Source organism: Gallus gallus, chromosome 3, assembly GCF_016699485.2.
Source record: "Gallus gallus isolate bGalGal1 chromosome 3, bGalGal1.mat.broiler.GRCg7b, whole genome shotgun sequence".
NCBI classification, from domain to species: domain Eukaryota; kingdom Metazoa; phylum Chordata; class Aves; order Galliformes; family Phasianidae; genus Gallus; species Gallus gallus.
In genome coordinates, this window is record NC_052534.1 from 47,310,713 (window position 1) to 47,336,484 (window position 25,772).

At 45.7% G+C, this 25,772-nt stretch overlaps 1 protein-coding gene across 8 annotated transcripts in view; it reads left to right on the top strand.

Moving 5' to 3' along the window:
* Positions 1 to 25,772, top strand: part of SASH1 (SAM and SH3 domain containing 1) — a 531,322-nt gene that overhangs the window by 389,593 nt on the left and 115,957 nt on the right. For 3 of the 8 annotated variants that reach the window (XM_040698179.2, XM_040698182.2, XM_046939108.1), the window contains exon 1: positions 19,597 to 19,701. The exons of the other annotated variants lie outside the window; for them this stretch is intronic. In XM_040698179.2, the coding sequence (XP_040554113.1) occupies positions 19,612 to 19,701 (90 nt within the window). In that variant the 5' untranslated portion in view covers positions 19,597 to 19,611. Of the gene's footprint in view, positions 1 to 19,596; positions 19,702 to 25,772 lie in introns of those variants that run through there. 8 annotated transcript variants of the gene reach the window in all.

Sequence of the window (25,772 nt, forward strand, 5' to 3'; positions counted from 1 at the left end):
TCCGGCATTGGTCATTTCAGGCAAGGCGTTCAGCACAAGTTTGTTGGCAGCCAAGTCTTGCCAGGACTCCTGAGGACTGAGCACAACTCCTACAGGCTGCCTGGCTCTGCCCTGTGCCAGCCAACCACTCCTCGCCCAGCCCCAGAGTGAGCACAGGGAGCAAATACCAAGGAAATACAATGCAGAGAAGAGTCATTTAAATGAATCTGAAAGATATCACTCGCAGACAGCATGAAGACATCAGTGCGAAGGGAGTATTACACATTTTTAAGTGCAGATTGGCTATTTTAAAAGAAAATCATAAAATAAAAGAAAGAAACTGGGCTTTATTCCCTTTCTTCATAAAATATGAAGCACGTCATTTTTTTTAATGCTTTCAATTTTCTTCCTCTTATAGTCTATTGTAAATATGCAGTATTCGTGGTCTCGGCTGTTCAAGGCTTAGGTTAGCCTCCCTCAATAATGTGAATTCTTTAAGCAATACCTTATGAATATATTTTTCGTGAGTTTTTATGGTGGGTGTTTTGGGTTGGTTTTTTTTTCAGTATTTAAGGTATGCTAAAATGGTATTTTCGTGGACTGTAAAATCAAGAGATGTAAACATTTCTGCCTTCTTCTCCTGATTCTGTTTCCATTAAAAAAATAAAAACCTTTTGTGCCTGCATAACTCTTGCTATTGAGGATGGGCAAGTAAAAGCCAGCTGTCATAAATTCTTAGGTTGAAGATCTTCCAACAGACCTTGCAGCAACTCCCAGGCAGGTTTTTTATTTTATCTTTATTTCTTTGTTAATACTGAAGGACAGGTGGTGTAGACCCAACAGCGAGGTGTCTGGGTTGTTCAGGATATTCTCCTCTGCACTTTCCTGAACCTATTCAGGTCTTTTCTGAATGTTATTACAGTGCCTGCAGTGAGTCTCGGTAGCCCAGCTGATGGAGGCCTTACAGTGCTGAGGAGAGCAAACGATTTATTTTATATGCCATCTGCTAGTAAATCTTTATATAATGGTTGCTTTTCTGTGACAGCAAGAAAAAGTTGACTCATATTCAGACGGCAGCCTCCGGATCCTATTGTGAGAGCTGCTGCAGGGCCAGCTGTCTCTCATCTTCTGCTCATACTCCTAACTTACTTCCTCCCAAGTAAAGGATTTTGCAACAGTATGTCCTTTTTGCAGATTGCCTCCTGTTTGTGTTAGCCCATTTCTCCAGTTTCCATATCCATCTGTGCATCTGATTATGCTCTCCAACATGCCTTCAGTTCCTTCAATCTTTGAACAATCTAAAAAGTCAGAAACCAGTTAGCATCATCCTCATCAGAGGACCGCCCATGCCATGCTCTGACTCACTCACTATTTTCAGTGCTTTTGGCTGCCCGGTGCAGGCTCAAGCACTTCCACGCAGGCTGCTGCAAGTTGCCATTGGGGATGGCTGCTGGCCCAGGATGAGCCTCAAAACAGACACCTGGGTCACAGCTTTCAAAATGTGAATGGCCCCTAAACAAGCCTGATGTAAAAATGTTGTGAAGTGCCAGTTTGACAAGAAACTGTTGATGAGTACTCTTTAATATGGTTTCCCTGCCATGCACTGACCCTGATCATTTCATGTAGACCATTCTCACAACAAATGTCCCACATGAAGCAGCAACAGAAACCCAGTGAGGCTGGAGATACATCTCGTCTGTTCCTCCTTGTCCACCAGGCATAGCATCATGTTATTGAGGAAAATTAGCTTTATGTGACAAGAATTTAAATTGTTTCTCGCAAAGGCATGTGAGCATGAGATCTGGAAATGCTTACAAACAGTGCATGTCATTCTTTGTTCCCAAGCATTTTTCTGTAAATTTAGGTCAGACTGAAAGACCGGCTGGATTCTCTGTGAAACTTGGTTTTGGCCATTAGCTGAGCATTTACTTGCCTTTTCTGTGTCTTCTGCAACATCAACCCTCTGCATCAGTGTGCCTCAGTTTGTGCCACTGAGCTCTCCAGACTTGTGCCGGGCAGATTTCAGCACCCCATGGCTGAGGGCAGTCCAGCGGAAGCACACATAATGGGTCCCAGTTATGTGTCACCTCCCTGGGGAGGGAGCCAGCCTCATCTTCTCTCACTGCTTCACACCCAGGCTATGTCTGCCACGACCACCTCCAGCCACTTTCCCTCACTTGCACATCAAAGCTGTGCTTAGCAGCCTGTGGTTTTTGTGTCTTGGTAGCATTTGGGTTGGTTAAGTCCTTCTGATTACTGGCAGCTTGATCTGATACTACTGACTCTAGAAACAACCTTTGCTCACGTTGACTTATACTTGATTTTTCCATCTGTGATCGGTGTTCAACAGCACCAGACTTTTGCTACTTTTCCCTTATTAATTCCCTCAGACTCTCAATGAGGCTTTCTGCTATGTCTTTCCAAAGTGTACAAGAAGTGTAGATAACACTGATATACAAGTGTTATCCCGTGCCCATCATTCCCATATAAGCTGTACCCTTCAGTACTAATGTATCAATCGTGTGAATTCTTCACAGGTTTATGGTATGCCAGTTAAGTTATATACTTTATTATGCTTTAAGACTTCCAGTTCCTCCTGTTTTATCCTTCATCAGCACACAGGTGTTTAATGCATTTGCCGCTCTGAGCTGCTGATTGTTCCTTTCCCTCTTATGACCTTAAAATGAACCTCAGTACCTCTTCTCCCTTCTTCCCCTCTTCACAGCTTGTACTTCTTTCCTCCTTTCAACCGCTTCCCTGGGATTTGACTGTTGGCCACACTGTTTTGGCTGAGAGGGAAGAATTTAGGTCACTCTCTTTGTGGCTGTTTTTTTTTTTTTTGTCTTTCTTCACTAGATAGTTAACAACAGAATAGCAGGAAATCGTTATCCCTTTATCAAAGAAGTCCAAGTGCTCTTGGCAGTATCCTCTGCATAGCTACACATTCATCCCCAGAGTCTTTGTGCAAGCATCTCTCTTTCCGCCTGGTCTTTTACACCCAGCATGGTTGGCTCTAAGGTGATGCTTTGGGAGCCTCCTGCACCTTCACCCTTATGCCCATTTCTTTTCCACATTTGTGCTCCATTCTCTTGGAACTCATGCTTTCTGTGTACATTCTGTTCAGTTCTTTGGAAATAAGCTTCTTGCCCCTCCAGAAATAGGCCAGAACTATGGAAGGAGGAGCAGGAGAGCTTTGCACTGGCTTCTCACTGGGGCTGGGAGGCTCTGGGCTCCCCTCCAGCCTGCCTGGGCTTTTCTGCAGGGGTCAGGATCTCACTCCTTCTGTTTGGAGGGAGAGGTGAGAAGGACAAGCCTCGGGAGCCAGCTCCAGGTCTGTGAGGCCTGAGCTCCCTGTGCCTGAGGAGCAGCTTACTGAGAGAGGGCCAGGCAGCAAAAGCAGAAATTCGGATTTCTTGGGCAGTCTCACTTGGATAAATCTCTTTGTGGAAAGAAGAAGGGAGAAGAACAGCCATTCCTCATCAGAGCTGCCATGGAGGAGGGGGGCAATGTGGCATGTACAAAACTTTCTGTTTTGCGACCTCTCTCTTCCTTTGCCCAACTCACACGCCGTCCCTGGGCACACGCCAGCTGGAGGGCAGAGCAGGTCAACAAAGGGAACAAAGAGAGGCCAACAAAGGGAGCTTTCTGCTGGCTTTGGCAGGCAGCACCAAGAGGTTTAGCGTTTCCAAAGGTGTTGGAAGGCCACCTGGCTCTGTCAGAAGTGTCCTCAGCCTCTGCCTGCAGAAGCAGCGTGCAGCTGAAGTGCTGGCTTGCTGAGTACACTCCAAGTCGGTAAAAGTGCATACGTATGCAGAAAGGCTTGTCCCAGAAAGGTTGGGTTTCTTTTTGTAACCTATTAGAAAAGCCAATCCTGCTGATTTAATAGATCTAGCTTAGTAACTGCCATGCTTGTTTACTCGAAACACCCTGCAGTGCTTGTACCTCTTTACACTTACTATAATGAAGCAGGGCCGGTACCGTTCCTCACATACTGTAGCAGGCACTCAGCAGTCAGGGACTCAAGTGGATCTCTGCTGCAGCCTACAAACTCCCCATGCAGCAGGTGAGCATAACATGGGGGTGAGCACAGCCCCATGGCCACAGGTACAGCCGCCCAAGGGGAGGGGGTAGAGCCTGGCGCTTAGGAGCAGGTTGGAGCTCAGCAGGGAGGCCGTGATGGCGTGTACTGTGATTCATCACTGATCTGATACTGTCACTCACCTCGGTCATTTCTGACTAGTTGAAGCTCAGCAGAAGTGATTTTACTTTGACGTATTCCTAAACTACATAGATGCAAATCCATGTGGTGAATGTACAGCTGTTAAAAACCAGAAGTGTTCTAAATTGCTTTACAAGGACTTCATTAAAGTACTTAATGAAGCCTCAAAACTCCATGAAAATCAGAAGCAATGTATTAGGAATTCATGGTGAATTTACGGTGTTTGTTACCTGGACTGCTGTTCGTAAATAAGAGAGGGCTGCTTCTTTCTGTTACAACAGAGAAGATTGGCAATAGAATTTTCAACAGCAGTCCATTTCCTCCACTGATACCATACCATAGAATCATAGAATGGTGTGGGTTGGAAGGGACCTTTAAGATCATCTAGTTCCAACCCCCTGCTATAGGCAGGGACACCTCCCTCTAGACCAGGTTGCTCAAAGCCCCATCCAGCCTTGAATGCCTCCAGGGAGGGAGCATCCACAGCCTCTCTGGGCAACCTGTTCCAGTGTCTCACCACCCTCAAGCATATGGGAGAGACTTCAGTAGCGAGATTACTCTAAATGTTGCGTTCCTCGTTCTCCTCTTTCAGTATATTGGCATATAGTTTTCAACAGGGAAGGGTAATATGAAATCCAGAAAGGTGAGGGAGCCTGAAATGAAGATAGATAAAATTCTGTCGTGATTCTCATAAATGTAGGTTTGTGTGGTTGTGGCTGAATATTCCATGGTTCTTCATCTTTAGTGCTGTGCCAACGAACGGTCATTATGTTGTAGGATCAGCTTCACCTATTGTCATCATTAAATTAATTTTACATGGAAAGTACAATTAAAATGTGACTGCTTGTCACTGTGCTCCACTCCAGAAAGTCACTGTGATACTGATAAAGTTATCTGGATTACTGGCATCTTTTAGTTCTACCATATCATGTTTCCTTACAAAAAGGTTTTGCTTTCACCTCCAAAATATTTGATATTTATGTTCATTTTCCTGTGAAACTGCATTTTGCAAGCACTCAAGTGTCACTTTCCAGCACTCCCACGTCCTCACATGGTTTGAGGCTTTATTGCAGAGCATTTCCCCTTTCCAGTCACAAGTGTCTGCTTACAGCTGGGTGTTTTCTGTGCTTGTTGCTGTAATGTTTTTAACAGGTTTGTTTCTGTTATGTCTGGTTGTATGAAAGGTGTCCAGCTAAACAGATCAATTTTTAAGATATCTGCACTTCCTTAGACTCATGGAACATGTGATGAGCAGCCTGGGCTGGTCCAAGGCTATTTACATCCTGGTCCAGCCAGCAGAGCTCTGGACTGAGGCTCAGGAAGACCACAATTTCCTTTTTGGTTCTCCTGCTGATTTCCCATATTTCCCAGTGCAAATCATTTCATTTCAGTACATCTTCTATTTCTGACTCAGATGTACTGTGAAATTTCCCTTACTCTGTACAGAGTGTTTACTAGAATAGGGATCTTGTTCTGTAGGCAAGTAGCCCACGTCATTCTGCAGTAGACACTAAATACATGCTAAAAGCTGAATAAGATATGCAGTAACAAAACATGCTTAGAAAATGGAACAACAGAAAAGATCTTTTTGGGCAAACACTTGTCAGGAAAAATTTGTCCGTGATTCCACTACCTGTCATTTCCCGTTCCTGGATTTATTCTGCATTAGTTATTTCTAGACTTTCCAGAGCCTTAAGTGTAGAGAAAAGCTCTCATTCTACTTGGCATGTTCCTCTGACTTTGGCAACTCCAACTTTGGTAGCATTGTCATTCATTATTACAGCAAGACTTTTAACATCTCAAATTGTGGACTGTTGGCATCGTGAAAGTTCGGGCACTGAGAGCAAGTCACTTAGGAAAGAGAAAGCTCCCTTTCACAGTTGCCAAGGCAATTGTCAGCTATGATAAAGTCAGAGCACTGATGATCTTACATCACAGCTGTTTGTTTTTAACACAGATGATAGTCAAACCAAGGGGACAAAAAAAAAAGCTATTTTCAGAAGCTGTGGTTATTGCTTTATATCCCTGTCAACATTCATCTTCCATTTCTTCTGCAAATTGGATTCATTTTCCGACATTTGAAATCAAGCATAAGCAGCTAGCACTGAGAGGTCGTGGAAGGTAGTGCTGGGATTCCAAGGGAGACCTTGTCTTTGTTTAATGCAACAGGGACAAGGGAATGGCTCTTCCCTGGTCCCATCTGGATTAGAAGGGTGAAAGGAAACCTCTGGTGGCTTTGTCCCCCTTCCAGAAGCTGTTCTCGTTGAGGGGAAGTGAGTGGGAGATTTACAGTTCACATCGTACCTTTGCAACTTACAAACCTAGAATTTGCTAGGAACTAGTCTAGGCCCTGCTGGCAAGGAAATGAGGTATTTCAAGTGTAAGTTGCCAACTGCGGTCCTCTTTAAACACTTGTATTGGGAGAGGGACATGTTTTCCTACAAGTGCAAACTTTGCGTACAGTTACTGCACCTTCAAAGCTACAGATAATCTCAGTCTGACTTCTGTGGTAAGACATTTAGGGGTACGATATTTTTTTTTCGTTTCTCAGCCACTGACATAAAATACCACTGCAAAAAATATTCCAAAACTTTCCAGAGGATTTTTGCTGTGGAAAGCACTCGCACAAGAGGCCCTTTGTTTCACAGGAGTATCCAAACCTGTGGTGAAGTCTTGCTCCTGTTTTCTTTTTTTTTTCCCAGACAGGTGCCACAAGCTCTTTGACATCTGTAGAACAGATGGGATGTCATTTTAACCTTGCATCTGACTGACAGAACCTTAATAACTCTCTCTACATGTCCTGCCTCAGAAAGCATGGGCCATGGGATTGTGGAGGGAGCTTTTTCCTCGTAAGTGATGCACTTAACTGGTGTACCACTGGGTGAGAAGTGGGAGCCGTTCTTGTTAACCGGCCTGTAAAGGTTCTGGGGATTCATAATCCAGGGAAATAATTTCTCATTGCTGAATTTTCTTGGTCACTTGCCGTTGGCTTGGATTTCATACATTATATTATGCATAGACGCAGTCCGAGGTGTTATTGTAAGCATATGTTCTTATATAAACAGAAGTCTTGTCTGCATACGCATAATGTTGCATAATGATGTATGCAGTTGAATACGTGTAGAATGCGTGAAGATGTTTCTGCCGTGTTGTCTCAAGGCTGTGTGAAAGCATACATCTCTCCTTGTTTCTTCACTCGTCACGGCAGAGGAATGACTTTGCCAATATCCAGTTTGGGGATTCCAAGCTCCGTGGGGTCTGACTTTCAAAAGACTTGTGCCTGTGGAGTCTCAGAGAAGAAAGTAGCTGTCCTAACCATTTTTGCAAACCTCAGCATGCTGGCATCATGCTTAAGTCCTGGACGTAATGCAGAATAACTGTTTTGTGTGCAACTTCTTATAAAGGTTTTACCCTCCCTCACAGGTCTGATTTACACAAGATAACCACATTTGCAATGCACTTTCAGCATTGAAGTCCCATCAGATAGCTATTTTTCCCCCAGCATTGCTTCTGTAAAGAAACCAGGCAACAATTTCACTTTTGGAAAGGCAGTTAGGCTGTATTTTATGGTGACTGTCATTCACTAAGACCAAGAGGGGTAGGAACACCCAAAGAAACATTTAATGCATTTCAGTTGGAGTGTAAATGAACGAACAAAACCTTTGCCCTTGAGCAGCTGTAATTTCTAGGATTATTCCTATGGAGCGTATTGAGTTTGAGATTCTTGGCTTCCTTGTGCAGCAGCCTGTCCCTCTGGCAACTGTCATCCTCAATCATATCAGTTACACACTGCCACAGCCACTCAAACATCTCGTGCAAATGGTAATATTAAAAGCAGGCCAGGTGGTAGCAAACTCAGGGATAGATCTTCTGGTCAATATCAAAAACAGAGGATTTCCAGTTCTCCAGGCATCAGTAGTCATTTCTGTGGCACTGGTATTCAAAGCATTTCAATGCCATTTATGGTGTCTTTGATACCTATAGGCTTTAATTCAGCAAAATGCATAAATTGTGGCGTTGTATGCTTGCTTTTTGGCATGAATGGCATTCAGGTATTCTTTTGAATAAATGCTGGCTGCTGTACATAGAGCTTTCACAGACTGGTTTTAAAGAATTAAAACAAACACAAGAAAGTATTAAGAAAATAAAAAGAGTGGAATGAATCTTAGGAGGTTATTTAGCCTGCTCCAAGCCCCAGAGCAGATTCATTTGTACCAAAACGATTGTTGGGAGGCTCTCAAGAACAGGTCAGACAGTGATGAAGACTCTACACTGACCCCAGGCAATCAATTCCACTACGTGCAGGAACCCTGCCGTTGGAAAACTTTTTCTGGCATTTAACCTAACATCACTCCTGCTGCAATTAAACCTGCTCATTCTTGCCCCATCCCCAGCAGATAGAGAATTCTCCTTCTTAGCAGCGGAAACTTTTACATATTTGAAAATTATCCTGTTCTCTGGCAATCTTCTTCTGTTTAGGCTATGGCATCCCAGGCCTTTCAATCTCTGCTCATAAAGCCCTTGTTCATGTGTCTGCCCTTTACATTTTCTTCCATTAGCCTGTGTCTGCCTTGATGCTTGGTGTGCACTGGATGTAAGCATGACCCAGCACAGCAGCTGGTGAGCAGAGCCAGGGCTGTACGTCCCATTGGCTGCACTGGGCATGGCCTACTGTGAAACGCCGCTCCACAGTAAGATGAAATGTTTGATTCATGTTCCACAGTGATTTTCAAGCTCTCTGAGATTTCTGTTGTCTGTAAATTTAGTGAGCATGTAGTAGCCAAGCTGTTAATTAAAATATTGAAGAACAGGTCCGCCACAAAACTCCACTCAATATATTCTTTCACTTTGGCCTCAGACTACTGGAAACTAATCTCTGAAAGTGTGTTTTCAACCAATTGTGTACAACTTTATAATGGTATTGGCTGATTGGGTTAAATAAAGTAGAAACCTTGTTAAATTCAATATGTATTTCAGCTGCTGCTACTTCTCATCCAGTACCAATCATCTTCCAAGGAAGGAAATAGGATTGATTTGACACAATTTATTCCTGACAAATCCATTTGGCTTTTTTAAACTCTTACAAGAAAGTAGGGTAGAAAAAAACTTTATAGAACCTATGTCTTTCCCGTGCTGCTGTAGACTTCCCTCAGCCTTCCCAAGCTCTCCTCTTCATGGGTTCTGCCTTTCATAACTACAGTGCAGGAGTGAAAACACGGGATAGAAGCAGCAGCCATTACTGCTGCCAAGATCTTTGTATCTCAAAGCCAAGTCAGGGCACTGGTGGGTAAATGTGAGCGTGTTAAGCTCATTTAAAAACATCAGGCACACTAAGTAGCCTTTAATACTTCTTAGCTCTTTGACACCAACATGAATCATCTGTCACATGTAGGCCTGTTAGTTATTTCTTATACAGTTCATCCGTTGAATTTTTTTTTTTTTTAACCACCATATACACAGTCTTGAAAATAGTGGGTGCTAAATTATTTTAAAACAGCTTCTGTCCTGCCAAAGTCTTTGGATGCATTTGAACTTGTCAGATATCAAAATAATGTGTGTGGTTGTGAGTGCTGCAAACAGCTGGATCCTGATCTCTCGTTTCAGTTCCTTTCTGATTGTGGACAAACATGAACTGGGCAAGTACAGGCATCAGAAGGCATGAGCTGTTCAATACGTTGAAAGCTGTTCTAAGTAACTATACAAGAGAAGAATTAAATTTCTTACCATACCATGAGAAGTCCATGTCTGTTAGTGTGATGCGAAGGGATAAAAAGGCACTGCAGCATTTAGAGAATGCTTTTAGGTGGTAAAGATTTCGTCTCTTTGAGAAGTCAAAATACAGTCTTCTCTTAACGTCTGCTCATACCATTTACATATTAAAAATAAATAATACTAAGAAATCAAATATAAGAAGCATATAAGAAACATTTTTATCTGCAGAACTTCTCAATTTCTGTTTACAGAAATTAAAAGCTGATGAGTAATGAATATGATCTACATGAGGCCCAATACTTCGCTTCTTCTATCACGTTCTTACGTATATCCTAAATGTCACACATGTAATCAAGGTTAACTGAGAGATTTTAAGCAAATATGAGAAACTTAAGGGCTGCATAGGCTTTTCAGTCTTCTTAGGCAATTGCTCAGTTAGCAGGAACCTTAAAATTATTCATTAAAATCACCCAAATTCATGTATGTAGCTGCAAGCCACATGAAATTAAGTCATGGATTGTATCTAGCCCAGAGCCTCTTGGGCTCACTACCCTTGCTGCTGCCTTCTCAGTGGTGGAGATGGCAGATAATACACAGTGACTGCAGAAGGTCACTCGAATTGCCCCAAAGACAGAGTGTTACCAGTGCTGTTTCTCATATTCCCTTCACCAAAACAGTAAATTTCTTTCATTCCTTTCAGTCTACTTTTACATATTTTTGTCCTCAGTGACAAGTAGGGATGATTTTTTAAATGACCAGAGCTTCTTTTGTATACACAAATAATGTCATCGTTTTAGGAGCCAATGTTTCAGGGCCTAAAAGCACATACTTTTATCTCACTGCCCCAAGTTACACCCTCCTGAGATTGCTTCAGCAGTCTAATCTTCCCCTTGGTGTTTACACACCCTTCACGCTTACAGATAATCATTGCATCCTCTCCAGTCCCTTTAACCTTCATCTAGCCAAGGGGTGGCTGTTTGTTTAAATCTGTTTTCATAAATTACGTCTTCCAGCAGAAGTCAAAAGGAACGTGTGATGCAATCCTGGGATTAAGTGCATCAATAACTTTTAAAAATCCAAATCACAATTAATTTTTGCTAGGCATGCATTGCCCATGGGATGCACACTGAACTGCAGGAATGTCTTTGGCCAACTTCAAATGGAATTGCCTAATTATTAAACCCTTGCAAATGAAGATTCATTTTTTTTTCTGAGAACTAGCGATACCAGCCTACTCCAGATGTACTTAAATAAAATGACTTCCTTGTAAAACTTCATCAGCACGGAGCCAATGTAACTAGCTCATTGCCCTCGAGGGCTGTTGTATCATCATCCATGCAGTTGCTTGAGTTGTGGAGGGTAAATTCCTCCCACTCACGCCACCACAGAAACAATAATCCTTCTGTTCACAAACTTCCCAAAATATTTATTGAGAGAATAGCTTGGAGGTATGTTTTCAGCAATACCCCAGCCTGTTTTCACTTGTCTTTCCTGCTTACTTTTTTTCTCTCTTTTTTTTTTTCCTTAATTGCATTTTGGAAGTGGGTTGGCCAGTGCGTAAAAGCTGCAGTTTCAGATGGACAGCTTCTCCTAACTTTAATTAGGTTGACAGGCACCTCTGCCTTCCAGCTGGGCTGCCCTAACTGGAAGCAGCTGCTCTCTGGAATTACTCCCACTCCACTTCTCTGCCTTGGTGTGGTACAGAAGTAATGAGTGTCCTGTGTCCCTTCCGTGTATATATAGAGGTAAAATGCAGAGAACTTCAGGTGTGTCTGTGTGTGAGAGACGTCTCTCTCCTTTCTTTATTCATGAAATTTCATGCAAGTTTATGAAGTGAAATATTTGGTGTGTCATTTACAGTAGAGGGAAGACAAAACGTCCTGGTCGGATATGATTCTCCACTTCCTTGCTAATTCCTGTTAGTGAGCACAGGGCAGGTTTTACTTTATTTTTCCATGGCGATTTCAAACTGATTTGGGAGAGAGGGGCCTGAATGACTGTACAGCTCGGCCCGCAAGGCAGTGAAGAGAAAGGCTGCGTCAGAAGAGCATGGGCTCTGGGGATCAGGCCCCTGCCTGTGTTTACAGCCACAGCTGAAACAAATACTTATCATCTTGACTGCATTGTCACAGTCTTGTGAATGCTCCTGACTTCCTCATCAGCTTGGTGTTTTATTTAACATCCTACCACCTGGAGCCAGGCGATGTGAAACCCTCAATTTGTTGCTGTTTTCTTCGTAATGGAAATGTGAATTCCAGCTTTGAGCTTCCAATAGAAGCACTAAAAAATGACTGAGCGTGCCCTGATGACTCAGACAATTGAAGCTAAAGCACTCCAAAAGTATTACTTTAAAAATTCCATTATATTTAAATGAAAGCATAATTTTCAGGATCCTGATATCTGCAATTTTTTGAATGCTTGTTATTACAACAGAAACTGCGATTGGTAATACAACTGGTTGCCTGCTGCTCACTAGCCAGCTGCTGTTTGCTTTCCCATAAATTATCTCTTAATTTAGGTGTCTGGGCTCCCTGGGTGGTGCACAGACCAGTGAACCTAAGGGTACAACTCTGAGATAGGAGAACACCCATGTTTTGCTCAGATCCTGTATGCAGGAGCTCCAGCAGGAAAGCATTTAAAAGGAAAGATGGGAGAGCTGTTTAGAAAGTGAGAAAAGACTGAGTGCTTTGCATTTGTCAGAGGCTGATAACGTGTATGAGAGCTGTTCTTAGGGATGGCAGGGAGGGAAGCTCTGACAATGGAGTTGTTCTAACAGACCTTGAAAGAGGTTGAAGCAAGCATGTTTGGTAGGGAGAATTGACCCTAGACTGATGCTATCTATGAGCAAGTGTCTAATAACTGCACTGGCTACCAGCCTATTTTTATACGTGGCAAGCTGAGATCATCAGGCAGATTTTTTTTGTGTTGTCTTTTTTCGTTGTTGTTGTTTCTGTATTAAGTTTACCTACTCCTTCACTAATGATATATCTGTGTGACCTGGCAGGTAGGCTTAAAAAGTACAAAGCCTGAGCTCAGCACTGAGTCCCTGTGGGAGTGTGTGAGTCTGGCTTTTGGTGGAGTTTGCTGCTTCTTCAGAGGGGTGCCGGGTTAGCCCTCAAAGAAGCAATTAAGTAAATCATTTGGGGGTTTGTTAGGTTTGGGACAGTATTTAGCTGGTAAATAGGAGAATGGGTGCTCAGTAAAGTGTGTGGGAGGTGCGTGCTGGCAGACTTTTTGGTGGAAGTGGTCTGTTCTGGAAGAGAAAATAAACAATCTTTTTTCTTTTATTGCAAGTCTCTGCTATTGGCACATCTGTGTCATATGGACTTTGGTGCAACATTTTGCCAAGGGCAGCTCTGTAAATTTTTACCTCTTCCTTGTTAAGAAGCAGATACATATATTTCTTTTCGTTAAGATCTGTATTTGCATTTCATAATGAAGTCCCTTTTTAGCAGATGTTAGCGGGTTTTGTTTTTCAGGAAGAACACTTCCTGAAAAACTTATTACTCTGAGGAAAGATATTTTCCTTTTGAAAGGGAGAGGCACTAAGCCTCTCGGAGGTGTATCCATTCTCACCTCAGCAGTCTGAGCTGGTCCCAAGGAGACAGTCCCACAGCAGGCTGGCGTCCGCACTACTCCTCTCACCTCGCTACAGCTGCCCTGGCATGTCCTTAGCACTGAGCATCTCTGAAATGCGCAGCTAGCCCACACCACTAGCTTGTACCTTACTCTTGGTTTTATCAAGTGCTTTAGGATGAGATCGTCAGGCTCCTTTTCATTAGCAGATTGCTAAGAGCTTCAACAAAGGAGTCGAAGGACACCATGTTCGGAAAAAGGAGAGCCTAGGCCTTATTCCCAGTTCTGAGGCTTGCTTTTTCTCCTTTTCTTTCATTTCTCTAATTCTGAAGTGATTTGAGATAAGAGCAGCCAAAGGATGCAGAGCTAAGTAGTTTCGTCTGTGTGGATTTTGTAAGTCTCCTACAGGAAAAAAAAAAAAAAAAAAAGATTTGTATGCATCTTTTGTAGCAGATGCTTACAAAGTACTGCAAGAAGTTGGGCAAGCTCGTGTGAACTGCAGTTTAGAGACAGCCCCCAGACATCCCAAAGGATGCTGAACTGCTGTCTGAAAAGTTAATTAGGGCTTACAGAACCTTTTGTAAAAAGTGCTGCGAGGATACTAGTAGAAAATGAATACTGCATAAATGGTGACAGGAAATAATCTCCAAAGTACCAAAGGTATCTTTGCTATGCTGCTTGAAAAAGGGGGGATGCTGGGTTTGGGTGGAGGAGGCAGAAGTAATTGATATGAAATGCCAGAGTCCTGGTATATTTGGGGAATTGTCCAGACAGCGCCCAGCATCGAGGGAGGTGGATGGAGCACGGATCTGCGGGTGGCTTTGGGCGGCAAGCTGTGCTTGAGGCAGGAGCGTGGCCGTGGTGTCCCTGGGCTGAGCGCCATGCCTCGCAGTAACACTGTGCCCTGTGCAGCGGAAGGCAGTCAGGCAGGATGTGAGGCCTTTGTGGAGCACCTCTGTGTGCAGGAATGGAGGATGTGAGCCCTTCCGTTTCCCTGTGACTCAGGAGGTACCTTTCCAGAAGGGCTGTAGTGCTCGCTGTGCACTAGGCTTAGATTTCTTTTCCTTATGTGTTGTCATTCAGAATCACACCCACTGTTTTAGAAGCCTGCCACACTGAGCTGTATTCCGGTATCTACAGAGTGTGGTGTCATCCCTCAGTGCTAGGACTGCTGGAGTGATTTCCCTGGGCGTGCATCTCTTTCTTCTTATTTTTTAGCCTAGTAGGGTACGGGTGTCCAGGGGAATGGTGAGTGTCATGTGACGTGGAGAGCTCAGACTTTGACCACAATGAAGTAATTCATTGTTCGTAACTGCTTTCTGCTGATAGCAGTATACAGCCTGAACTCCATCTGGTTCGTGTTGATTATATCAGCTGTAGCTGCATGGCATGATGCTCCAAGTCATCAAGGGCCAATACGTGGGGAGCTGGTCGCTCAGCTCTGAAGTGAAATGGTGGTTTCCGACTGCACAGCAAAGAGTAGCTGATCTAAATACTTTCTGTATTAAAGCACCGCATTTTAAATTGGGTATATTTTCCACCATTTCCTGGCTGGCAGAGGATGCTGAAACTGAACCGCTTCAGGAACATAGGAATAAGTAGCAGTGAGATGTGGAAATGCACACAGTAGGCCTAACTCTTATAATTTACATCTGTATGTACCAAGGGTGCCTGAGGTGGAGTAACAGCTCGTTTGCTGATGGCAGGGTGTGCAGGACCTGTCCTGCCCCACAGCAGAGCCCTTATGGAAGGGCCACCAGCATGCCTGCTTTCTGCTAGAGAGCAGCTGCTGCCCCTGCAGCTGATAGAGGTGATGGGGGACAATAAGATTAAAAAAAAAAAACCCTGTTATAGTGTGGCTCCTGTGCATTTATGGCATGGAGTGTGTAGCTGGTAAGGGTTGCAGTTCGAATTAAAGGTTGTGATGTGAAACTCTGTGCGTTTCAATTTCATGAGCTCCACCGTGGGTGAATAGGGAGAGGGCTGGAAGGAGATACAATCACTGCTAATAGCACGTTGCATCGTAATTAGCTTGTGTTAAGGCAGTGCCATGGCTTTTGTGGGTCACCTGTAGGGACTAGCTGGAATTGTAATTTCTCCCCTTCCTTGCTTCTATGCTCTATGCAGAACACTGTTTATTTCTCTGAAGCTTTGATGTTCCCATTTAGACCCAGTATACTAGGCAGGGTGACGGTGCTGAGAAGCCTGCGTTTTGTTTGTGCACACAGAGCTAATTGCCAGGCCTCTGAGCAGGAAGTCACTGCCCCCAGGCCATCGTCAGGCACCCACAAAGCCCAGTGACCACTGTGCTGTAGGGCACAACCCGCTTCCCAGGGCAGCCTGGTCCCTCTTGGCCTCTTCCATGTAGTTTATAATTGATAGCAAAGCTGTTTGTGGTGTACATTTCCTGGATTAAAAGTCTTTTACGTGACTGCCAGTAGTCACGATCATTTGCTTTGGATGTCATGTCATCTTTTCTGCTTTGTTTTGATAGATATTTTGCTTTGCTGGAACTGTTGTGTCATGCTTTGTGACACTGTGGTGAGGTGGTGCATGCTGCTGTGGGACAGGAAGATGCTGATCCTTCCTCTGAAGGACACGGAGGTTTGTGCTTGAGGCTCGCACTCGTGAAGAAGGGTTTACAAAGACAGCACGGCCAGGTGAAGGCTATTTCCCTAAGCCTGCAATAAAAAGAAAAGGACAAGTTCCTGTAGGACTGCCTTGCCTTGGAGCAGGGGTTCTGCTCTGCCTAGCCCTCTGGCAGCAGGTCCATCTGGCTTGGATATAGCAGGCTGTTTTCTACATCAGCTAATCCTGTCTGGTGTGTATATGCGGGGAACTCTCGTTACCTGCACGCCCACATACAGTTGATGGCATGGTAGATAGCAGGACACAAAAACTGCAGAATCTCAGGCAAGTGACTGGATTTATTTCTGCCCTGTAGTGTACATAGATCCAGTACAACAAGCTTCTTGAACTTGGCGTTTTGTGGGCACTTGTGTTACTGTCTGGGCAGCTACAGATAAAAATGGAAATGAAAACTGTATTCTAACTTGCTAAGCTGAAATAAATTTGCAATTAATTAGTATTAGTTGTAAACAAACTAGATCCTGCTGCCTGCGCTGCTGTCAAAGCAGGGCTTCAAAACCCTCCAAGTATCTGGATCCCTGCTTGTTTGAGAAATCTCATGCTTGTGGAGGAGCTGATTTGTAAAGAGCCACTCGGATTTATCACTGCAGGACACTGGCATCATTGAAATAGGGGAACTTTGTGAAATCTAAAATGGGTGAGTGATCTGAAGGAAGGAGAGCAGGGAAGTACTTACTGAATCTTGGGGAAAATGGCATCTCATGAATGCCTGAAGATGAATTGCAATAGATGGTGTAATTGTAAGGCCATGGAGGGTGGTAGCTATCATAACCTGCCATGGATTTGTTGCAATTGGCTCAAGAGAACTTCTTTCCTAAAGCAACTACTCTTGGAGGTAAGCAATTCGGAGCTCTTTTTTTCCTTCATCTCCCTTTTTAAAACCAAAGGCTCTGACTCTCAGATATGTTGAAGTCTTCCCTCGGCCAGTTGACTGCCACAGCCATGCATCACATAGTGACAGTTGCTGCCTCCACAAAAAGGAGTGACCTCATGGCTCAGGAAGCAGCGCTGGGATCACCATGGCTCATACCCGGTTCCTGTACTCGTACTACAAGGCTCAGAAGCACAGTGCTCGGGCCTGGCTCCTGCAACTTGTTGAGTCATCTCTGCATGGGAGCAATGACCTCCATTGGCAGGGAGGTGCCGGGCATTGGGAACACTGCCCACCGTGCCTATTTGATCTTTATCACCTCTATGAGTCACAGTGATGAGGTTTGTTAGATGTTGTGCTGCAGCTTGCTTTTTTAAAACGTGCCTCCAAAATATAAGAAAGACAGCATATGCGGAACAGTGCACGCAAGAGGTGCCCAGGTCATTTAAATATTGAGATGAACAGTGTGCCTTGCTCAGATATTTTACAGGTAGGCTGGCATTGCTGCTGTATGTGGTTCAGCATGGATCTAAGGTGATCACTACATAAATTACCCCAACTAATTAAACCAGTTTGGTGTTATGCTAGTCATCTCAAAGTGAAGAGAGACTTGACTGGCATGCCTTATCCTCATACCTCATAGGCTTATAGGCACATACAATTGAAAGGTCAATTAACAGGGATTTTATTTCTATTTGGGGGCTTTTGTTATTTCTTATTGCTAGTAGGTAATATGACAAATTACGCTGTGTATGTCCTACGTGCATACCCTAACGTGCACACCATCAAAGGTTTCCCTGGCACTTTCTCTTGGCGTGATTCTCTTTTGGTTTTTCTCTACGTGCACCATTCCCGACTCCAGCAATAGCAGTTGTAGCACAGTGCATAGTCTAAGTCCTTGCTTTGCACAGCAGCTGCTGGGAAAGGAGGCATGGGAGAAGATCTCCTTGAGAGCAGCCCTTCAGAGAAGGACTTGGGGGTCCTGATGGACAAAAAGCTGGTCATGAGCCACCGGTGTGAGTTTGCAGCTTGGAAGGCCAACTATATCTTGGGCTGCATCAACAGAGGAGTGGCCAGCAGGGAGAGAGATTGTCCCCCTCTACTGTGCGTTTGTGTGGCCGCATCTGGAGTACTGTATTCAGGCCTGGAGCCCCCAGCACAAGAAGGATGTGGAGCTGTTGGAGCAGGTCCAAAGGAGCACCTCTCCAGTGAAGAAAGGCTGAAGGAGCTGGGATTGATCAGACTAGAGTAGGCTCCAGGGGAACCTCATTGTGGCCTTGCAGTACTTGAAGGGAGCTTATAAGCAGAAGGGTGAATGACTTTTTATGCAGTCTAATAGTGACAGGACAAGGGGAATGGTTATAAATTAAAGACGGTTAGACGTTAGGAAGAAATTCTTCATTCACAGTATGGTTAGGTACTGGCACAGGCTGCCCAGAGAAGCTGTGGATGCCCCATCCCTGGAGGCGTTCAAAGCCAGGCTGGATGGGTCCCAGGGCAGCCTGATCTGGAGGTTGGTAACCCTGCCTATGGCGGGGGGTTGGAACTCAGTGATCTTTAATGTCCTTTCCAACCCAAGTCATTCTATGATTTCAATGAGCTTTTTGCTCCGGCGCTAGCAGGCTGCTCCACACAGCAAAGCAGGCAATGGTAGCTCTGAGGGCAGAAAAGGAGCATGAGAAGAAAGGCATAGAGAAAGCGAGGAGCACGTAGGCACCCCGCCGTTCCTTCGTGCTTTCGGCACAACTATTTTTGTCCCATTAGCAGATGGTGTCATTTGTTGCTCCGGTTCTCCTGGGCTGGAGCGTGAGCGCAGCTGGAGGGACACCGGGGATGCTGCAGGCCACCCTGAAACGGGAGTGCTCTGAATGCTTGGCCAATGCGTGACAGCTGCACACCCACTGATATCACGACTTTTTTTTGTTTCCCCTGCGCAGACAGGTGCTTCCAGTAAATACCAGCCCGAACGGGCAGCTTTTCAAGAGCAGCCAACAATCTCCAAGCGTAACGATGCATAGCGGAGCTGAGAGCTGGCACGGGGCCGTGGCAGGTCCGGAGCTGCATCGCGTGCCTGCGGGCTCAGCCCCGGGCCCCAGCTCGGGCGCACCACGGAGCTGCGATTGAACGTGCCGTCCCAAACGCGCCCGTGTGCCTGCACGGGCAAGAGACTGTTGGCTAAGAAGCGGGAGCTGCCTGTAATTAATGACTATTTAATGTCATTATAATACGGGGGAGGGAAAGTAGCGCCAAACGGGAGGTGTGCATGGAGGCGACGCTTCTACAGCCCTTCCCCAAGGAGCGCCGTGCCTCACGCGCAACCGCTGCCGGGCCTCCTTCCCCCCGGAGCGCGGAGCCCCGGCAGCGGCCGCAGGTGCGCCCGGGACAGCCCTCCCGCAGCACCCCCGGCCGCGGGACCCCTCAGCGGCCATGCGCGGCGGGCGAGCCCGGGGGCGGGCGGGAGGAGGGGCCTGGCCGCCGCGGCGGCAGCGCCGGCCGCCTGGTGCCGGGCGGAAAGTTTGAGGGCCGGCAGGCAGCGGGGCGGCGGCATGGCGGGGCGGGGCGGCCCGGCGGCGGGCAGCCGGCGCTGATCGGCGGCGGGACCGGGATGGAGGGGGAGCGGGGCCCGGGCGGCCCGTCGGAGAGCGGCCCGTCGGAGGCGTTCGCGCAGCTGTGGGCCGACGTGATGGGCATTCTGGTGAGTGCGGCTCCGCCGCGGGTCCCCGCGGCACCTGCCGCGCCCGGCCCGCGCCTCGCTGCCGCTCCGCTCCGCTCCGCGCGGTCGGAAAGTTGCGCGGCTCTGCGGGCCGCTCGCGTCGCGCTCCGGGGGAAGCCGCGCGTGGAGCGGCGCTCCCGGAGCCGGCGGGCGCCGTGCTCGCGGCGGGCGCCGAGCGGAGCGGCCCGATCAATGGGGCCATTGTGCCCTGTGAGGCTGCGGCCGCGGGGCTCTCGGGGAGTGCGAGCGGCCGGGCGGTCGCTGCTACGTGCGGGGAGCGAGTGCGGTGCCCGAGTTAGGTCAAAAACGAGCGCTGACGTTTTGGAGGTACTGCTGCTGGCGGCCTTCCAGAGGTGCGGGGCGACCGGCACGGAGTCCTGCTTGTCCGCTTCGAGAGCAAACGTGCTGTCCCGGTGTGCCTCGCTTTCTGCTTTAAACGACCAAGCGGTGTGTTTAAAGGGTGCAAAGAGAAATCCCGCGTGGAAAACTGCTGTGGAGTGTAATCGATGGTAAACAAGTGGGATCCGATCTGAAGCGGCGCTGCATTTAACAAAGAGTTGACATTGTATGCTGCTTTTTTTCTTTCTTTTCCCTCTGTAGACTTTGTTGTTAATATCCTAAACGAGATTTTTTTGTCAAAACCAACCAACCAACGAACAAAACCAAGGCTGCCCCGCTGCCTTCCCCCACAGGAGCGCTTCAGTCACGCAGCATTCAGTTTAACAGCGCCCGGCTGCGTACACTGTTTCACTGTTAATGATTTTAATCTAAGCATGCAAGCAGAGTCAGTTCTGCCAGTTCGCAGGGAGCGGACAGTTGGTACTTTATGAACAGTCTCTTTCTCTCGTTTTCTGGCAGGTTTCAGTACTGCATTTAGTAAAAGCAAAGGGTTATTGGATGCCTGGAAAGGAGTGCTGGAGGAGGCCAAGCAACAGAGTAGCACACTGGGGCACGATGCAGAAAAGATCTGATTCTCACACAGCTAATAATTGGAATAGGTTTCTTCTGGCTGTACAACTTATTCTCCATCTTGGGAAAACAGAGCTGCTTATTTGTTATCACTCTTCTCGTAAAACTAAGTGAGAGTCATTTGTCTTAGCTTGCTTTACAGGAAGGGATCATCCTGTGATTATAATGTCTCTTGTTTATATGGGCTGCAAGCATCACTGCTGTTAGCTTTTCATACTTTGGTGCTTTGTATTACGACACAGTCACAAATAACAAAAGCTCCCCTTACACTGGGTTTCAAATAATGACTTCTCTGAGGGAAAATGGAAGCTCTCCTCAGTGCGAGTTATCAGCTTCCTTTGTATTTCAGGCTTTTAAAGCATTTCTAGTTCTTTTGCTGCTGCAAAGTACATCTTCCTGTGAACTAAGCATAAACTTATTTCGTGTTGTCTTCCTGAAGGCAAGGAGAGGTAGCTCCCGTGCTTCTTTCACCGCTCGTCTTTTTGATGCTTAGCAGTTCATTCCTTTCAAACCTTTGTTGCAAAAGGCAAGAAGTAAACTAGGTGAGTATTTGTCAAGTGAGCATTTGGGGACTGTTGGCCATGGTCCATAAGGCCATGATGGTGGCCTGCAGAGCCACTCCTGTGTGTCAGTTAAGTGAGAGGATAGGTCTTGAATTGCCGGGACCTACTGTACTTCATAATCCAAAATGTTTAGGGAGCATGGAGATGGATACCGGAGTGATTCACTGTGAACCAAGAAGCTGGCATTGTGATACAGTGCAAGGTTGGCCCTGCAACAGCTTGGAAGCTAACCAAGGCGTGCAGGAAGAGACAAGGTCTCAAGGGAGTTGTGGGAGAGGGAAAAGCTGGAATGAGACTAGGAAAGGCGGATGCCAAACGTTTGTTGGTCAAACAAATGACCTTCTTAGATAGTGGCACGGGGTGGATGATGCAGCTGAAAGGTGCCTCAGGCAGCATGAAGCCCAGTGCAGGTTGGAGGCAGGAGGCTCTGACGTCAGGAGATGGCTCAGGACTTTCTCCAGTTCGGTCTTGAGAACCTCTGAGGACAGCGGGCCAGGCCTGATGCTTTGCTGTCCTTGTGGCAAAGGACAGGCTGCTCTGTGTAAGAGCGATGAAATGCCTGGTGCTGTCTTCCTCCTGCTGAGGAAAGGGCGGAAGGGAAGATGTTTCCTCCTCCTTCAGGTCTTCTGAAGTCCACTGGACCTGGGTACCCACCCAGGTAAGTGACCACACTGGGGTCTGCTCCGGACATAGGAGGTGAGGCCATGAAGGCCAGCCCTCCTGGTGTGCTCTGAATGCAGACTGAGCCCCTTGCTCAGGCTGATACTTCATTGTTTGTGTACGTTTGAGTTAGTTAACTCAAAGTAGGACTTCGCAAGCAGGAGCCTGTGATGACAGATCCCCAGGTCCAGAGGGGAAGAAAATACTTTTCAAGTGGTAAGCAGCATATTTTATGGACTTTGAAGTCACATAGCTCTCTCCATACTTGACAAATTTTGAGTGTACTTGCAGCTGTGCTGGGGCTTTGCTGAAGTAAGTGCAACTTCTCCCTTTTGCACTCATTCTCATGAAATACTCCGTGGTCGCAGTTGCAGTGTAAGCACCTCAAAGCTATTTGTACTGTTAATGGAGCTCACTACATAACATAATTTTACTTGAATGCTTTTGCTTAGTCTGTAGCAAGCTGGCATTGGAATGTAGTGGTCATCTCAGAGCAGTGATGCGTGGTTGAAGTACGGTAAGGTTTTGAGATTGCAGTAGGTGGATCGTGAGCAACAGCGTAGAAATACTCTGCATCCCTGGAATTCAACACCATAAAACGGGTGGGGGTTTTTTGAGATGTATAATACATAAAATCAGATTTTTATTTGATGTCTTCAAACTCTTCACTGCTAAAGCCTGAAGGTTTGTGTGTGGATCTGAAAACAAGTTGTACTATGACATGAAAATCGTGCCTTTTGTTCCTTTTAATGGTGTGCTGTCCAAACCTGGTCTGTTGACCTCAGTACAGGGAAGACTCAGCTGTGCCTTCTGTGCTGATACGATGTTCTTCCCTCTTCCTTCCGCAGCTGGGGCAGGTATTTGGATGAAATGCTGATGCTAATGAAATCACTGGCAAAATGCTGATTGGTTTTGGCAGAGCAGGGATTTCACTGAAGAGCACTTTTATTTGCGTGAGGAGCTTTTGTCTTCTATGGCCAAGGTGCAGAAGAAGGAGCTTGCAAGAGATGCAATAAAATGAGAACGTTTTCTAGTTCTTCATTTGAAAGTGGTAGTTGGTTTCCAATTTCCAACTACTGAATCTGTTATAAAAAAACAAAAAAGAGGAACCATGGTAAGAGAAAGCCAGCGCGTTCCTATTGACTGCAGTTAGCTGAGGAGGAGAGCGTATCTGCCTTGAGGACCATAAAGCTCCCCCTGCAATTCTTCTGGGAGCGGTAATATTTACATACACAATCTAGCTTGCTCTCCGTGTTTCAGTGACTATTTGAATTTCTTATCAAAGTAATAAAGAAACAAACCAAAAGAGAGAAAGACGCCAGCTGATAATACTGCTGTGATAACACGTAATTGCATACTGGCTAGCATACTTTAGGGAGAGGAATTTGATAGGAAGCCAGGGAACCTGGAAATCTGGAGATGGGAAAGAGATGCCCAGCTGATAGCAGCAACAAAAGCTGCAAGGGATGTTTGTGCCAGTTTCTCCCAGGACTTGCAACAAGACTTTGTCCCTTCCTGCCCTTCCAGCATCTCATACAAGAGCCTGCACTTCTCTGATGTCCGCTTGGTGCCCAGACTTCACATTGGCTTCAGGTATAAGCACTCTATGCGATCGTATCAAAACACGAGGGCAGCAGAGTGGGTTGGCAGCTGGGTCCTGGCTGTGGTGGGGCATGTGTTTGGAAACAGGATGTACTCAGCTCCTCTAGTGTCTGCAAAATGGCCATGCTACTGTGAGCTGGCTCCAAAAGCACTTGGGGACATTCCAGCTCAAAGGACTTTTGTTACTTTGAAGTGTATTTTAAATTGCATCCCAGTTGCAAGAGTTAGGATAAACCTATCAGGATAACTTCTCCTCTCCAAACCGGCACCTCCCATTTTTCCTGTTTTACAAAGCCGTGAAGTGGACTATATTTTGCCTTGAGATAAAGGGTTCAGAGTGGAGAGTGGCTTTCAGTTTAGATGTTAAATTTTATTTTTCGAACATAACCTGTTGCATCTCCTTCCTCTCTGGTCTCCACAAAATGTTACGCCTCGCTACACTAATCCCTTTATGAAGAGAGAGATAACCTTTGGGCCAGGCTTTTTCTCACATGTCAGGTCATATAACACAGATGTCTCCATCGGGCAGCGAGGTCTCTGCAAGATTCTGTGCAGTAGGGAGTGATAAGAGTTTTCGGTTCTGGTGCCCACTTTGTTCCTTCTGAAGGCAAACTCAGAGTTTGCCTGGCCTTTGAATTACAAAGGAAGAAGCATGGAAGGTTTTTATAGCTCTTTTTTGTCTGCTGAGAGCTGCTATTTACTAGAGAGTATTCTAAGGTAAATTGGAATCTTGAGGTACTTTCTCTTTTCTGCTGTGTTGCTGTTTGCTGTGAATACCGGTTCTGTTATTAGTGTTTTGTAATACTTTTTCCTCATATTTTTTACATTTTGGAAATCAGCCAACCAAGCTCGCTCCATTACAAGCAGTGGCATGCAAGATTGGCATTAATGATGCTGCCTTCCTATTGTGGATATAAACAAATGGCATTGTCTATTAACAGAAAATGTAAAAATCCATGTGAGAAATGGAAAAGTGTTGCATGCACAGACCACCAGATAATGGAATTGTACTGCATGGAATGCAGTGTGTTACGGTACACTCATTAATTACAGTTTTCTGCAGTCAGGTGAAAGCATTTTGAGTGCGTCTCAGAACAAATAACGTTCCGTAGAATTAGATAGTGATTAATCTCACTTAGTGCGATGCCATCCAGAACTGCCTGTAAATTATTCCTGCTGGCATGCCTGCTGTGCAGGTGGTGATGGCAGTGAGTGCAGCTGGATGGGGCGTGAGGCAGGAGCAGAGGGATGGCCATGTAGGCCGGGTCAGGACAGAAGAACATTACTATCCTTCCAACATTCGATTAAAGCTCCAGGACAAAAGCTAGAGCTCTAGCTTTGATCCCGGGCCAGTTCCTTCAGGGACGCCTTCTCTCCAGAGGCTGTGTGATGCAAAAGAGGATGCTGGAGCTCTGTGCCTTCTTAGAGTCTCCTTCAATCATGTAGCAACTCTGCTTTAGGCTCAGTTCTCTTATAGCTCTTTCTTCAGGCAGCGATACAAGCTTTGTTCATTTCCATTTTGCCCATTATCATGGTATTAATGGCTTTGTGTTGGGCTTTGGTAGGTTAAGAAGTACAGGATGAATAAGAAGTACTTTGTAATGACCCTGAAAAATAATTGATAACAAAACCTGTTTTGACAGAAAGTGCTGCTGATAGTTTTCTGCTTTGCCATTGCGTGACCTGAACTATGACTAACAGACCCGCAGCTCTGTATTTGTGAAGAAATGGGCATAGAAAAGGAATGAGGCTTAATATGTGCAAATCTCTGAACAATTAGCTTTCTGCTCTAAAAGCACATCCTTCCTTTTAGAAGGATGTACACGTGTGTGATGAGATAAAGAGGCATCGAGGGCTTTTAGTTATTCTACCTTCAAGAGGCTTGACTGTCTCATTGGCAGGAGGAAAAATCACAAAATTATTTACTAAAACACATTCAAATCCAGGAATTCTCAACGCAAACTTATGTCATGAAAAATAGCTGCTCTTAAAGCAAGAAGAGCTGCACTGCTGCTGTCCAGTAGCCGGAATGTGAGCCAGGAGTGTGCACGTTGGCCATGTGTTCATCTGCTGGAGCTGAGTGGAACATCTTTCCACGCTTAAAGCAACAGCAGACCTTCCTCGTGTGCCTCTGTGCTTTGTAACAGGAAGTTACAACAGGCTATTTCTATTTGGACTGAGATGTGTATAATGGAATACATAACAGTTCAATTTCTTACGACACCAGGTGAGTCTTTTTGAGCTACACACTGGCTCCAG